Source organism: Myxine glutinosa, chromosome 3, assembly GCF_964187855.1.
Source record: "Myxine glutinosa chromosome 3, kmMyxGlut1.1, whole genome shotgun sequence".
NCBI classification, from domain to species: domain Eukaryota; kingdom Metazoa; phylum Chordata; class Myxini; order Myxiniformes; family Myxinidae; genus Myxine; species Myxine glutinosa.
The window spans coordinates 78,335,797-78,351,501 of record NC_136263.1 but is presented as its reverse complement, the minus strand read 5'-3'; the positions used below and the strand labels follow the sequence as shown (position 1 = coordinate 78,351,501).

Here is a 15,705-nt window from a genome sequence, read left to right as displayed (position 1 = left end):
CAATAAATGTAGCATGTATGTTTCACTCTGTCACATGCCGTTGGTCCCATGTCAATCGGATGAAGTTGAAAAATTAACATTACGAGTTTCTCTGGGACGTACTGATTCCCGAATAATGAAGTTGAAAAATTAACGTTCCGAAATACGCTAATTACGCTAACAGAAGCGCTGCCCGCTGCGAAGCGCCAGAGGGAGCGCTGCGCTCCCTCCCTTCGATTCCCTCCCTCTTCTGCTAGCGCTTCTGCGCTAATACGCTAATTTTAAACCCGAAGTTTTTTAAATTTAAGGTGTACTGTAGTTGCTCTGAGACGTACTGATTCCGATATGCCTTTGGTTTTTCTCTGCGATGAGTAGTTCTCGAGTTATAAGAGGACAAACAAACAAACATACTTTACTGCTTTATATATATAGAAGTTGGTACGATTCGGCCAAGGAATCCCAGAGATAATTGCAATTAAGTGAGCCGTGACGTCACGAACGCGCCGCCGGTAATATATTATAATTTATGGTAATCTATGCAGCACGACATGGTCATCACGGAAACAAGGCGCCTTTGCCGGCGCAAAACGGCTCTCCCAGGGTCAAACTCGGTATCGTTGTGAGCGCACGGTTCAGCCCTTCAAGAAAACGTTTATTTGTAAAAATCGAGCCACGCGTTGAAAAGATATGACTGGTTTTGTTCGCCGGCACGTCGGCGCTCGAATCGGCTTGCGATAAAATCCAATACGTCCTTTGTCGGGGTCGTCTGAACCAACCACGGGGCCTAGAAGGCTGGGACTGGTCTCAAAAGTTAGGTCTCGATCATATCTCGTAATGCTGGAAGCTGCACGTCTCTGTGATAATGTTGTGGACCATGACAAGAGATCGTGCGAGTCGCTCGCAACGGCTTCAAGCACTTCCGCATTCGACCATTTCATGAACGCCATACGCCCCGCCCATCAAAGCGCGTACGTATTAAACGAACATACAGTGGCCCATGTGTCGTCATTTGCGCATGCGCCAAGTCTTTGCAGGAACATGAAGCATCGGAACAGCGCATTTGCGCATGCGCAAGAGTGAGAACCGCCTGGCTAACGCTAACAGAAGCGCTGGCGCTGCGAAGCGCTAGAGGGAGCGCTGCGCTCCCTCCTTCGATTCCCTCCCTCTTCTGCTAGCGCTTCTGCGCTAATACGCTAATTTTGAAACCGAAGTTTTTAAAATTTAAGGTGTGCTGTAGTTGCTCTGAGACGTACTGATTCCGAATATGCCTTTGGTTTTTCTCTGCGATGAGTAGTTCTCGAGTTATTAGAGGACAAACAAACATCATACTGTTATAGATCGCGGTAGGATGTTATAGACCCGAGCGCGGTGGTTAAAACCGCGACCTAACAAAACTCACCCGATTCACCCAGACTTTGGCCGTATCGCACCCCAGCTGCTCAATGAGGGAAAGACGAAAACGACGCAATGCAAAGAGGAAAACGAAGGCAAAGAAGGTTTGGAAATACGACTGAATTTATTGACTATTTACACACAAGCAAAAAGAAAGCAGTCACGTTTATTTACAAGCACATAAGACGCAGGGTAGGTGACACAGGGAAAATACTAGCTTATACAGACTTAATTAACCCAGGACAGAACAAACAAAAGCCGACTCACACGGGAATTGCAGGAGGTGGATGGCTGGAGGTGAACGCTTGGTGGAGCCAACGCGGAGCTTGGTGGAGCCAACGCGGAGCTTGGTGGAGCTGAACGCTTGGTGGAGCCAACGCGGAGCTTGGTGGAGCCAACGCGGAGCTTGGGGGATTGGTGTGACGGGGTTCTCTCTCCTTCCTTAGTCCCACCCAGTCCAACAACTTCCTCTCTTGCTTCAGGACTCTTTCTCTCTCTCTTTCTTGGTCCCTCACTCTTTACCACCGACTCCTCACCGCAACCAACGCAACCACTTGACCATCACCTCTACTGACTGACTCTTCACCACTCTGCACTTGACGACCGACTCCCAACCAACTCAGACCAACTCAAAGTCCAACTCCAGGCCTTTCTGTCTTCTGCTCAGTGCTCTCCTCTGTAAAAACGCATCTCCTTTTTTGGACACGCCCTGCCTTGGGTTATATAGGCCCCCGCCCCTCAACCTTTGCGACCCTCCCCGATCGCTCTTCCTCCGCCCTCTCTAGCCGAACCCCTGGCTCATGGTTGGTCGAGTGGGGCGGGCTCACTCCTCCCCTCTATGACGAGGTGGAGACACGCCTTCCTTCCCCGACTCGAGCCTCGTGGTCAATGGCGGTTATTGGAGGGAAAAACCGACCAAAATGCGGAAGGCACTTCGAATTGCAATTGACGGAAGGGGGGGAATGGAAGGGAATCTATCTCTTTCACTGGTGCAATGGTAGTATTCAATTAATGAAGACACAGCCCTTACGCTAATACACATAATAAGGATATAACTGTCAAAAGAAAGGATATATCGTGTCTGCATGTATGTTTTATGGACTAACTACGGAAACGCCCTTTGACCTTTATACAACCACAAACGGAGGGAGGAGGGGTGATATTTACAACCTTTTACAACAACATTTTACCACACAACACAATAAAAAAACATTCTCATATCCACAACAATACTTTACTGCTTTAATATACTAGATACATCAAAATACACACTGTTAATGTCTGTCAAATGAAGTATCAAGGTCCTGTAATCAATAATGGTTCTGTTGTTGTTATCGTAATCAGGTACACACGGAACCGTTAATATGCGATCCATTAATATGCGATTTCGGATAGCACACGGTCGACCCTTGGTACCCAAAATTGATAAATTAGTAGAAAAAATAAAGAAAATGACAAGAATCGAGCATGTAGTACATTGTACACGGGCCGCCATCTTGATTTTTTTTTTTATCACGCGTGTAAAGGTTCGCTCTCATAACACCAACATAGCGATCATAACCCTTGGTACCCTTGGTTCATCCATGGAAATCTCCACGCATGGCTGGCGGACTTCCTCTCTAGTCGTCGTCAACGTGTGGCCCTGAATGGGTTTCTCTCATCTCCTCTTCCTTGTTCAGGCTGGAGTTCCCCAAGGCAGTGTTCTGGGCCCCGTGCTTTTTCTGGTCTTCATCAATGATCTCTCTGACTCTCTCGAAAATCCTCTCTATCTCTTTGCTGATGACTCCACTCTCTGCCGCTCCATTCCTCTTCCCTCAGATCGGCAGTCTGCTGCCTCCTCACTCTCTGAAGACCTGGACAAAATCACAGACTGGTCAAACAAGTGGAAACATGTCTTTCAATCCTGACAAATCTCACACTCTTACTATGTCTCTCCGAAAAGATCGACTGGACAACCCTCCCATCTACTTTCTCAACAATCCTCTCCAAGAAGTTCTGTCGCTCAAGATTTTGGGTCTCACTATCTGCCATGATCTTTCTTGGGAAAACCACATTTCCAAGCTGGCCTCCAAAGCCAGTCGCCGACTGGGCATCTCGTCGTCGGCGAAGTCCTTCCTCGGCACACACTGAGCTCCTCACCACATACAAGGCTTTCATCCGCAGCTCAATGGAATACTGTTCTCCCTATGGGCCGGTGCTCCTGCCTCACACCTAGCTCGTCTTCACGCTGTTGAAACCAAAGCTTTCAGAATTATTGGAATCTCCCGCGATGAAGCTATCCCTGAGGGCCTTTCACTCACTCACCGCAGGCAGGTAGGTGTCTTTCTGTCTTCTACCGACTCCTCTCCGGCCTTGCACCCCCAGCTCTCTCTGTGCTCTGTCCCCCAAATATTCCTACAGGTCCGCACAAGATCTGCCAGCAACCCTCTGATGGTTAAACTGCCGAAATCTCGGCTCTCTGCTCACCTTCACTCTTTCATTCCTCTTTTCTCCCGCTCTGGAACAAACTCCCTCACTCCCTTCAATCCCACTCCTCCCTCCAGGTCTTTAAAACAGCTGTTCACCACCATCTCTTATCTTCCCCCATCCAAAACCTTGATCTTTTCTACCCCTGCTAATTCACCCCAGATCCACCTTGTTTGAAATTCCAACTTCTTTCCTGGAAGTCCTGGCAGTGTCCATATGTTTTATACCTCTCCCACCACCCCCTTCCCATGCCCCCCCCCCCCCAAAGCCCTCGCCCTCTCTCAGATCTCTCGATGTCTCCATGTCTCTCGGTCCCTGCTCTCAAATGTTGTGTTTGTGTCCTTCCCCCTCTCTCCCCATCTTGTCTACCGCTCCCGATGTTATATGTTTTATGTGTCGGTTTGTCTTTCTGTGTGATTAATGTTCGCTCTTTCACGAGCCTCGATCTTGTATACAAAAAAAAAAAAAAAAAAAAAAAAAACCTCTGGTTTACTTAACATTTCACAAGTTATTATTAATACTAGGGCATGCCCGTACTATATCTATATCTAAAATTATATCCCCCCCCCTCTATTTACATGAAATGGTTTGGTCCAAAGCGAACGGCTTGCGAGTGGTGACAATCCCCCCCCTCTATTTACATGCAATGGTTTGGTCCAAAGCGAACGGCTTCCGGAGTTTGGTAAAGAAATCGCCATCGCGTGCACAAACGCGCAGGAAAGCGAATGAATCGCAAATTCGTTTTTATTAGTTGTAAAACATAGTTTAACGCCAACATAGTTTGCAAACGTGAAATAAATGAATACGCTCTCAAATGTGCCATCCGAGGCAGAGTGTGCCCGCCACGTTCGGCACACGCGATCGTTCGCTGCTCTCTGATTGGTTGAATCGTTTTTTGGACATAGCTCGGTAAGTAATTGTCCGATTAATATGAAACCTTGAAAAGGCACATCCTCGGGTCCCCAGCAATATACCTGGCAAGTTAAAAGTATATCGGACCCGTGGTTGTCGAGAAACAGCGGTCACAGACAAACGTACAGACAGACAGAGATTACTGGAATTATAGATAGATGATATTGCCACGAGTGTTTATCTACGTAAGCTGATTTAACCTTTCATCTCCACTGGCTGGGCCCGGGAACTGCAAAGTGTCAAGACGCATTGACACCTGTCTCTCTCCCCGACTCATCTCAGTCAGTGCTTCCCGTATAAATATGGCATCCTTTTCAACTCAAATCATATCACCTTCAGTTTCTATGGCGTTTACATCATTTACATCACTTGAAAACGTTTTTTTCAAGGACACGAATCCAATCGGCCCAATCCAATCGCCATCTTGTTCTTCTTCGCGCAAGACAAAAAGAAAAAACTCGAGCTACACGATGCAGGAAAAGCTGGATGCGGTTACACGAGTACGGAACAGAGAGACCCAGGCTCAGGTTAGTTTTCTATTTGAAGGATGTTTATTTTATGATACAGTATTTTATTATTTATGATGTTTTATACACTTTTACTAACTTTGTATTTTTTCTTGTTCAGGTGTGTGGAGCTCTAGGAGGTCTGAACGAGTCTACACTCCGTGGGTGGCTGAAGAAGGAGGATGAATTGAGGTATTTCGTCCGATACATCGAGCACAGTGATGGACTAACCAGGAAGAGGGCCAGGAAGGCAGCAGACACCCAGCTGGACCGTGCTACATACACCTGGTTTTCCCAGAAGATGAACAATAATGTTCCTATCTCTGGGCCCATCCTGAAGGCCCAAGCTCAGAAGCTGCACAAGCAAATTCATGGTGAATCTGCCGATGCACCAGACTTCAAGGCTTCTGGAGGCTGGCTGTCCATGTTTAAGAAGAGACACGGCATTGGCAGGGTGGTGAAGAAGGGGGAGTCCAAGTCAGCCAGACACTGCAGCAGCAGAGGCCTTTCTCCCAGAATTCCAGGAGTTCATCATGGATGAGGGCTACATTGATGAGCAAATCTACAATGCAGATGAGACAGGCTTGGAGTACAAAAAGCTATCTGACGTTCACTGGCCTTCAAGGATGACCCTACAGCGAAGAAAGGCTTCAAGGTGTTTAAGGACAGGGTCACCCTACTCTTCTGTATCAACAGATCTGGCTCCCAAAAGATGAAACCACTGATGATAGGCAAGTTTGGGAAGCCTAGATGTTTCCACTATGTCAACATGGACACCTTGCCAGTCACCTATGAATTCCCATAAAGCCTGGATGACCACCATCATCTTCCACAAGTGGTTCCAAAACTGCTTCGTCCCCCATTAAATCATCATCACCAGCACACCCAACGTCACACTATTGTATAAATATGCATAAACATTGTATAAACACCATCACCAGTGATGACTCCATCGACGTTTCGTATCCGCGTCTGCAGCAAGGCAATGCGTTTTCCCCACTAACCCATGCAAATGGATTTTGTATTCTGAACAATATTTCTTGATATCTATGTTTTTTGTATATTGTTTTGTGTAATAAAAATTGTATAAGTATTATTACATATGTGTTGTTTTATTACGAAAAAGTATCTTTTTAAAAATTGACCGAGTTTCACTCGTCGTCACCCGACACAATCCAAGATGGCGGCCATCATGCTCGCGCTGGAAGATAGGTAATCCACGGTCTCACTTAACACACGGTCGAATTTTCTGGCTCCCATGGATCGCATATTAACGGGTTCCGAGTGTACTTCAGTAAATAAGGATTTGAGGAGTGACATTTTGCGTTTTCGGCCTTTTCCATGCACTCATTGCTTCAAGACTAGACAAGTCAGACAATCTAAAGCGCACTTTCTGAGAGGTATCACAACAAGGTTTTCAAAGAGGAGGCAACGATGTCGACCGTCAATTAATTCTGAATTTGTTTGAGCACTGATGGTCACACTTTGTACATTCCTGAGTCTAAGCTGAAGGTAATTGCGAGTTAAACTTTTCATCCCACTTTCAATATTTAGGAACTGGTGCCAACAGACTTTCAAGCACGCTTTGCATCGAGCCGGGACAAGCTGCGAATGCTGACGGCGAGTGCAGGGCGTTTACGAGATCAGGCCGAGCGAGTGGCACTGCGTGCAGTGGGGAATGCCACGGACCTACAGCTAATGGGCAAGGAGATGAGGTGAGCGTCTGACATAACCTTTGATATCGGATATGAGTCCGAGTTGAGAGCAGTGTGAGGATAGACGTTGAGCTGATGTCATGTTCCACGTCTTGTTTTAATGCAGTATTTTAGCATCCAATGCGACTCCAGGAACCGGAACACAAAATGGATGCAGCGCCACGTGGGGGGTTCTTAAGAGGACTCTCAAGAGCATCCCACCAGAGCTAACTGTCATAGCAGACAAAGCAAGCCAACAGGTCAGATCTTTTTTAAATCTCCTTTTTTTTTTCTTCTTCTCACAATTACAATGGAATTAAATTAAAACTGTAAAAATGGGAGCTTGCTGTCTGATATGTTCGTAAAATGTAATTGCCTTTTTCAACATCGCCCATTCATCATTCCAAGAGTTTTTCATGCTTTTGATTCCTTTTCATTTGATAAGCTATGAAGTTTTTGCACAAACCCACATAGGTTGCATTGGAAGTGCATTTCAATATGAAATACTAAAGCATAATCTGCCTATTCATCATGTTTTCACTTTTGCTTGGAGGTACACCTTGTCAATAAGCTGATGCCTTGCTTTGCAGGGAAAACGCGAAGATGAGGATGTTGTTGAAAAGCTCAACTATCTCATGGATTTGTTGCATTCGTTCAAGGTACTAGTGTGCAGACCCCATCCTTTTGGACTGGTTAATCTCCCAGAATTATACGGGATAATTCCCTCCCCCCCAGAATTGGTTTATTTTACAATGACTTGCAATACCCCTCCTTATACCGGGTGTGGCGCTATGCCATACATATTTACGTAGAGAGAATTGTCATTTCTAGTCAACATTAACTTCACATTCCATGGATATGGTTTCCACATTTTTCCATTTACCATTTATAATTTTTTTCATTAAATTGATATATGTGGGAAAATTACACGCCAAGACCAGGAATCGAACCCTCTCGTGCTCTGCCATCTGAGCTATCTGGGCAACCCTGACCGAGCATGCAATTTTCCCACACATATGATTGCCACTCTCTTTCCGTCAATGCTTCCGGGGCATTCGCTGCCAACCATAGGAGCACCAACAGCCCGAACACAAGAGGTTTTTTCCTCCAATGGGGGGGGGGGGGGGTGGGGGGGGCAAATCCATGTCCTCTATTACAAACACCACTGGGGGTGTAGTGGAGCAATTACATTAATGAACAGGATTAAATAATTAAATTGATATATGTGAGAAAATTACATGCACAGACCAGGAATCGAACCGAGGACGAGGTCCGCTGGAAAACCATACCAGTGCTCTGCCATCTGAGCTATCTGGGCGACCCTGACTGAGCATGCAATTTTCCCACACATATGATTGCCACTCTCTTTCCGTCAATGCTTCCGGGGCATTCGCTGCCAACCATAGGAGCACCAACAGCCTGAACACGAGAGGGTCTTCCTCCAATGGGGGGTGGGAGGGGGGGGACAAATCCATGTCCTCGATTATAAACCATTGGGGGCGTAGTGAAGCAATTGCATTAATGAACAGGATTAAAGAATTAAATTGATATATACAACAACAACAACAACAGGCATTTTAAGGCTATTTTCCCTGCAAGAGTGGGGGTTAGCCTTGCGGTCCCCATGACAATCTTCTCCATTTTGCCCTATTTTCTGCATCTCTACTTGTTAACCCCCTTGCCCGCATTTCTTCTTCCACCATCTTTACATGGGGTGTAGTTACTTTTTCACGTGACTGTATATTTATACAGTCACGTGAAAAAGTAATTTTATTTTTAAAAAAGTCTTTCTCGGTCTTCCCCGTCCTCTACTTCCTTCTACATTAACTTTCATCACTCTTCTCAACCAGTCACTTTCATCCTTCCTCAACACATGACAAAACCATCTCAACCTGTTCCTCTTCACAGCATCAATCACAGGCAATATTCCCATCATCTTTCGCAATTCATCATTTGTCTTCCTCTCTCTCAACGATACTCCGCACATCCATCGAACCATTCGCATTTCCACCCTTTCCAGCCTTTGTTGCTGCTCTACGTTCATTACCCACGTCTCGCTCCCATAAATCATAACACTTCTCACACATGCAGCATACACCTTTCCCTTCAGCTTCAACGACACTCCCCTCATCATCAGCACGCCACTCAGTTCCCGAAACTTCTTCCATGTACATCTCACTCGAGCAACCGTTGCCGAGTCTGATCCACCTTCTCCATTCAGCATGTCTCCGAGGTAGCAAAATGTTTTCACACCTTCCAGGTTCACGCCGTCTCCAAGATCCAATAGGTAATGGTAATTCTCCTGACAGCAGCTCACTTTCCAGAATCTCAGAATCCAAATATTTAATACTGCTGCCTTATCAACCAGAACTGAACGCACAACTTTTGGGAAGCTAGTCAATTGTACTTTGATTGTTTTTTTTACCCTCAGTTTGGTTAAAATTAAATTAAGTTCAGAAAAATAAAATAAATGGCTTAAATATATAAAATTTATTTAAATTATTACTCCTATATAAAATTTCTGGGGATGTCTATTTTCTGCGATAGCTCAGGAACATGAACCTTTGCAAGAAATGTATTTGTTTACTTTATTTTTTGTGATTTTAATGCATGTTCTTTGTGCCAAAAATGATAAACAATAGAGTAAAGCTTAAAGGTTTAACCAACTGCCATTCCTGTTTGTGAGAATACATATCGCCTCTGTGATTTCCACAGGAGCTATGTGACCGTCACGAGAGAGGAGTGCTGCATGATCACCAGAAAGCGCTGCAGAAGTACGGCTCCATGAAGAAACAAATGATGAGCACCGCCATACAGGGTCGGGAACCCGGTGCTGTAGAGCAGCTAGAATCACGTATTGTCCAGGTACTAGCGTGCTACTACTACTACTAATCCATATGTCCAGCTAAGGGGCATGGCGACCCCTTTGGGTGGGGTTTGACCCTTTTGTACTTCGTACATTTGGGGCAGAGGGTTTCGTGAGTTTCGGGCAGGAATTTGGAATTTTGTTCATGGAGCCGGCAATTGCTCGCCTACTCTTCGTGTAGGACATGGTGGAATCTTTCATGTCCACAAACTAATGTCTACAGACGGGACGCCCACTTAACGTCCTTCCGAGGGACGGCACACATTGATGTTTCACGCTGTCTGTGAAACACTGGGATGACAGTTTATAGCTGGGTCTAGATTCAAACCCAGGCTAGACAGCATAGAGACGAGAAGCAACTCGTTGAGCCATCCCCAATCCGACCATTACCAGATGTATTGTGAGTGTTGAAAAGTGTTTGCCCCTCCTTCATCAAAATATGTAGGTACACACCCACACACTTCGAAGTTTGGGGTTGTGGTGGCCTCTTTAAGGAGAAATCTGCTCATTACCCGAAGAAAATAGAAAAAGGAGGAAAAAAATAGCGAGACCAGTGGTGGTTGAAAATATGGCAGCAAACCCCATACAGGGCACCATGATTGTCATGGGGCCCGCAAGGCTAACCCCTGCTCTAGCGAGGAAAAATGTTTAAAATGGCCTTAAAACGATCATTCATTCATTCATTCATTCAAACCACTGTTGCTCACATGTGAATGCGTAAACCCTGAATACAATGCATTAAGAGTTGCTTGAAGGACATTCAACTTAACTTTGATTTGATCATTCAGACAAAGCCCAATTTTTGGAGATACACATTGCACTGACTATTAAACAAACTTGCTTATTGTGTTCCATAATTTTTTTTACCTTATATCTCCACAAACCCCCCCCCCCCCCCCCCCCCACCTCTCTACAACCTCCAATTATTATCAGCAAGAAACTGCCATTGTGAACATGGAACAGAGAAATTATTACTCCTTGTTTTGTCTGCACCTGGAGACTCAACTGATCCACGTGAACTTGGACCTTGTGGCACAAGCTGTCTGTTCCTTGGTTTCTTCACAGGCGCAAGGCCACCGTGAGGTGAGAATTACCTTATGAAAGGAGATTAAATTAGTTGCTGGTCACATCAGCTGCACAGTGGTGTTGCGGCTGGAGGCTGATTGTACACGCACTAAAATTCTGTGATTGGGACAAACACAAAATGGTGCAACCACATAATCGTTCCTTAACGTGATTTTACTACAATGATTCTTAAGACAGTAAACTCACTAAAACAATTGGTCTTCAGGCAAATCTTGATACAACAATTGTAAAAAAAAAAAAAAATTAAATTCCATTTATCTTGGTAAAATCCATCTGAAAGAGTGTCTTGGTTTTACCGAGTTTACATGATGTAAAATAATTTAAAAAAGTTAATGTGGTATCAAACATTTAAAGTGAATGGAAAATAATAAATACCATGATTTTCTATTATTTGGAAGAACACATTTAACTAGAATGGCCAGCAATTGTTTAGACTTCCAAGCAATAAGTTGAAAGTTGAAAGAAGTTGAGTTTAACGAAGGAATCATGACACATTTAAATTTGGCATTTTTGAAACCAACATAACTACAAACCGACAACTTGTTGAAATTGGCCTTAATCACATTATTTTGATGGATGGCATCCTGATTGCTAAGGATTCATGGGATATGATAACAAATATTAAAATCCTTGTAGCCGTGTGTGTGTGTGTGTGTGTGTGTGTGTGTGTGTGTGTGTGTGTGTGTGTGTGTGTGTGTGTGTGTGTGTGTGTGTGTGTGTGTGTGTGTGTGTGTGTGTGTGTGTGTGTGTGTAAAAGAGAGATATAATTTTGAGGAACAGAAATGAAAAAACGAGGTGTGTGTGTGCGTGTGTGTACGTACACACGTACGTACGTCGCATCATATAAAATTACTTTTTCACGTGACTATAAATATACAGTCACGTGAAAAAGTAACTACACCCCATGTAAAGTTTTGACTTTTTCAACATATTTCAACATACAACTATTTGATCTTCATTTCAACAATATTGATAGATAAAGGTGATATAATATAACAAATATCATGAGGCATTTACATTTTGTAGTCCATTGTATAATTTAAATAAACATAAATGCAAATTTTGCATGTGGAAAAAGTAAGTACACCCCTACATTTATCACTACTTCAAATACCTAAAATTAGAATCAGGTGCACCAGCTCAGGTGCAAATGATTAGAACATCGTTAGAGAGGATCTTGGAGGAACCTGTCTTATTTAAACCTCAGACATTTAGTTTGGTTTGCTCTTTGTTGTTGAAGTGTGTGGCGTCACCATGCCTAGATCAAAAGAGCTCTCTGAGACCTTCAGAAAGAAGGTTATAGATGCCTACGAGTCTGGGAAGGGATTTAAAATGATCTCCAAACATTTTGAAATCAATCATTCGACTGTCTGGAAGATCATCTACAAGTGGAGAAGATTCCAAGCAACTGCCAATTTGTTCAGGCCAGGCCGCCCCAGCAAGTTCAGCCCGAGAGCAGACCGCAAGATGCTGAAAGAGGTCTCTAGGAACCCCAGAATGTCATCACGGGACCTACAGGTAGCTCTTGCCATTGTTGATGTCAAAGTGCACGCGTCTACCATGAGAAAGAGGCTGCACAAATTTGATCTACATGGGAGGTGTGCCAGGAGGAAACCTTTGCTGTCCAGAAAGAACATCAGGGCAAGACTAAAGTTTGCCAATGAACACCTTGGTAAAGATCAGCACTTCTGGAACAATGTGCTCTGGACAGATGAGTCAAAGGTAGAGCTATTTGTCCACAGTACCAGAAGACATGTTTGGCGAAAACCAAAGACAGCATTTGACCACAATAACCTGATACCAACTGTAAAGCATGGTGGTGGAAATATTATGGTTTGGGGCAGCTTTGCTGCATCAGGGCCTGGGCAGCTCACCATCATATAATCCACTATGAATTCTTCATTGTACCAGAGGGTGCTTGAGGATAATGTGAGGCCATCTGTCGGAAAGTTGAAGCTCAACTGAAGGTGGACCTTGCAACATGACAATGATCCTAAACATACGAGTAAATCCACCAAGGAAAGGCTGAAAAGAAAGAAATGGAGGGTTCTGGAATGACCAAGTCAAAGTCCGGATCTAAATCCCATTGAGATATTGTGGGGGGATTTGAAACGAGCTGTGCATGCAAGAAACCCCTCAAACATCGCACAGCTGAAAGAATTCTGCATGGAGGAGTGGGCAAAAATTTCTCCCAGTCGATGTCAGAGACTGGTAGACAGTTATAAGAAATGCCTACTTGAGGTTGTTTCTGCCAAAGGGGGCAATACCACCTATTAGAGCCAAGGGTGTACTTACTTTTTCCACATGCAAAATTTGCATTTGTTTTTTTTAATTATACAATGGACAGGTACAAGGGTACAATTATACAAGGGTACAATTATAAAATGTAAATGTTTCATGATATTTGTTATATTATATCACCTTTATCTTTCAATATTGTTGAAATGAAGATCAAATAGCTGTATGTTGAAATATGTTGAAAAAGTCAAAACTTTACATGGGGTTGTACTTACTTTTTCACGTGACTGTATATATGTACATATGTATATATATATATTGTTGCGGTTTTTCGAAGCCCGTTCCCGTTACAAAGGGGAGATTAAGCCACTTTTTCCCTCTGGGTCTTCAAAACCGCGAGACCGAGTCGCCACTTCCGGGCAGACGTGGAAAAGGGTTTCGGGACAATTTCACACGTACCTTGAGTACCCACGCCACAGCCGAAGCGGGGATCGAGTCTCGCACGAACCACGTGTAATTGAGTACGCCCGAGCGGGATGGGTACCGCGTGACTCGTGCTGTTACCTTCCTATAGAACCCGACTAGAGCGATCTATTTCGTACCACGCGAGACCAATGGTGGAAAAGACAAAAGCAGTCGAATCAGAAGGAATAACAGGTTTATTTACACTATTTACAGGAATTTGAAGGAAAGGAAAGGGACACAGGGCAGAACTTAAGCAGTCTTACTTACGCCCAGACAATGGGCCACTTACACACACGGGGAGATGGAGGAAGAATGTTCGCGCGCCGAACGCGCCTGCTTCGGTCGCTCCAGGAACAGCTCACCCGGTCGTGGCCCTCTGGCAGTCACAACACCGATCCCGGCGAAAGCAGGCGGGAGGGAAAATCCTCGCGGCGTGTATCAGGCAAAGGCAGGCAGGAGGGAAAGCGCGCGTCTGTGGCCCGGCGCGGGTCTCTCTTTACAGCCGCGATTAATACTGCGCAGAGCGCGTGGGAGCAGGGCAAGTTTGTGTACAATGGAGCTATTCAGTTCGTACGATATAACTCGACACAACGCAATCTCACGCGCATTCTCAACTCTGAACTCCAGCTGCACTCCAACTCGTAACTCAACAGGTGGGGGGCTCTGAACACAGGGTCATATGGCCCCACCCTAGCCCGACTCGAATGTTCCAAACCCCGCCTTTTGCCGCAGTGGTAAGTCACTCCCTTGAGCCCTGAATGGCGGCTCATGCTTACCGACGGCTCCTCCTCCGCCTTCCTTCGGCCTCGGTCGACTTGTTCAGGCCCGCTGCGTGGTATTTCGGCGCCAAAAACCAAACCAAAGCGCCATAAGGACACCTAATTTTCATTATCCTACTCAACGCAAAACTAACACAGGAAAGGTCTACGCTTACATTTACGAAGAAATAACTGAACTTAAGCGAGGCTACATGTTGTAGTGTAACTAACTAGGAGGGGAAATTAACCTTTATTATAAAACCACAAAACCGCAACTATATATATATATATATATATATATATATATATATATATATATATATATATATATATATATATATACTATATATATATATATATATATATATACTATATATATATATACTATATATATATATATATATATATATATATATATATATATATATATATATATATATATACATACAGTGAAACCTTGACTTACGAGTGCACCAACTTACGAGTTTTCCGAGATACGAGCCGTCGCTCAGTCGATTTTTTGCTTTGTGATGCGAGCCGAGATCTGAGTTACGAGCGAGCGAGCTTGGATATAAAACACGTAATCGTCGAAAAACATGAGCGAGGTGTGCGTGTTGTCGACTTGGCGAGGCAGTACGATCGTAGTACTTCTACGATATGTATGATTTTGAAGCAGAAGGAGTCGATAAAGGCTATAACGCCAGCCAAGGGCATTAAGATTATTTCAAAGCTCCGGACCTCTGTCCATGAAGAGATGGAGAAGTTGTTGTTTGTGTGGTTGACGGAGAAGCAGCTCGCAGGAGACACCGTGACCGAGAGCATCATCTGTGAGAAGGCATGAGACATTTACGGGTATTTGGTGCAGCAGACAGCGGGAACATCAACGGACGAGGCATCGGAAGAGTCATTCAAAGCCAGTCGGGGATGGTTTGATAATTTTAAGAAGAGGACCGGCATTCACTCCGTCGTCAGGCATGGTGAGGCAGCAAGCTCGGATGTGAAGGCAGCTGAAGATTTTATTATAACTTTTGCCGACTGATAGAAGCCGAAGAATACATCCCCCAGCAAATCTTCAACTGTGACGAGACAGGGCTCTTCTGGAAAAAGATGCAGAGGAGGACGTATATAACGGCAGAGGAGAAGAGCATGCCAGGCCACAACTTGTTCAGAGTGCCGGCGATAGCTCGCCTTCTCTTTGTGGAAGACACGGTGAGATCCTTAACATCCAACAACTAATGGGACGCAAACGGGGCGCACAGTTTAGCGGTACATACATTGATGAATCACCCTGCCTGTGAAACACCGACATGACAGGTTATAGCTGGGTCAGGATTCAAACCCAG

General features: G+C 44.6%; 1 protein-coding gene across 2 annotated transcripts in view; it reads left to right on the top strand.

Moving 5' to 3' along the window:
• The window catches only part of SNX8 (sorting nexin 8), a 107,771-nt gene that overhangs the window by 65,013 nt on the left and 27,053 nt on the right, over positions 1-15,705 (top strand). For both annotated transcript variants that reach the window (XM_078774217.1, XM_078774216.1), the window contains exons 8-12: positions 6,810-6,970; positions 7,077-7,209; positions 7,540-7,608; positions 9,665-9,814; positions 10,749-10,898. In XM_078774217.1, the coding sequence (XP_078630343.1) occupies positions 6,810-6,970; positions 7,077-7,209; positions 7,540-7,608; positions 9,665-9,814; positions 10,749-10,898 (663 nt within the window). The remainder of the gene's footprint in view (positions 1-6,809; positions 6,971-7,076; positions 7,210-7,539; positions 7,609-9,664; positions 9,815-10,748; positions 10,899-15,705) is intronic.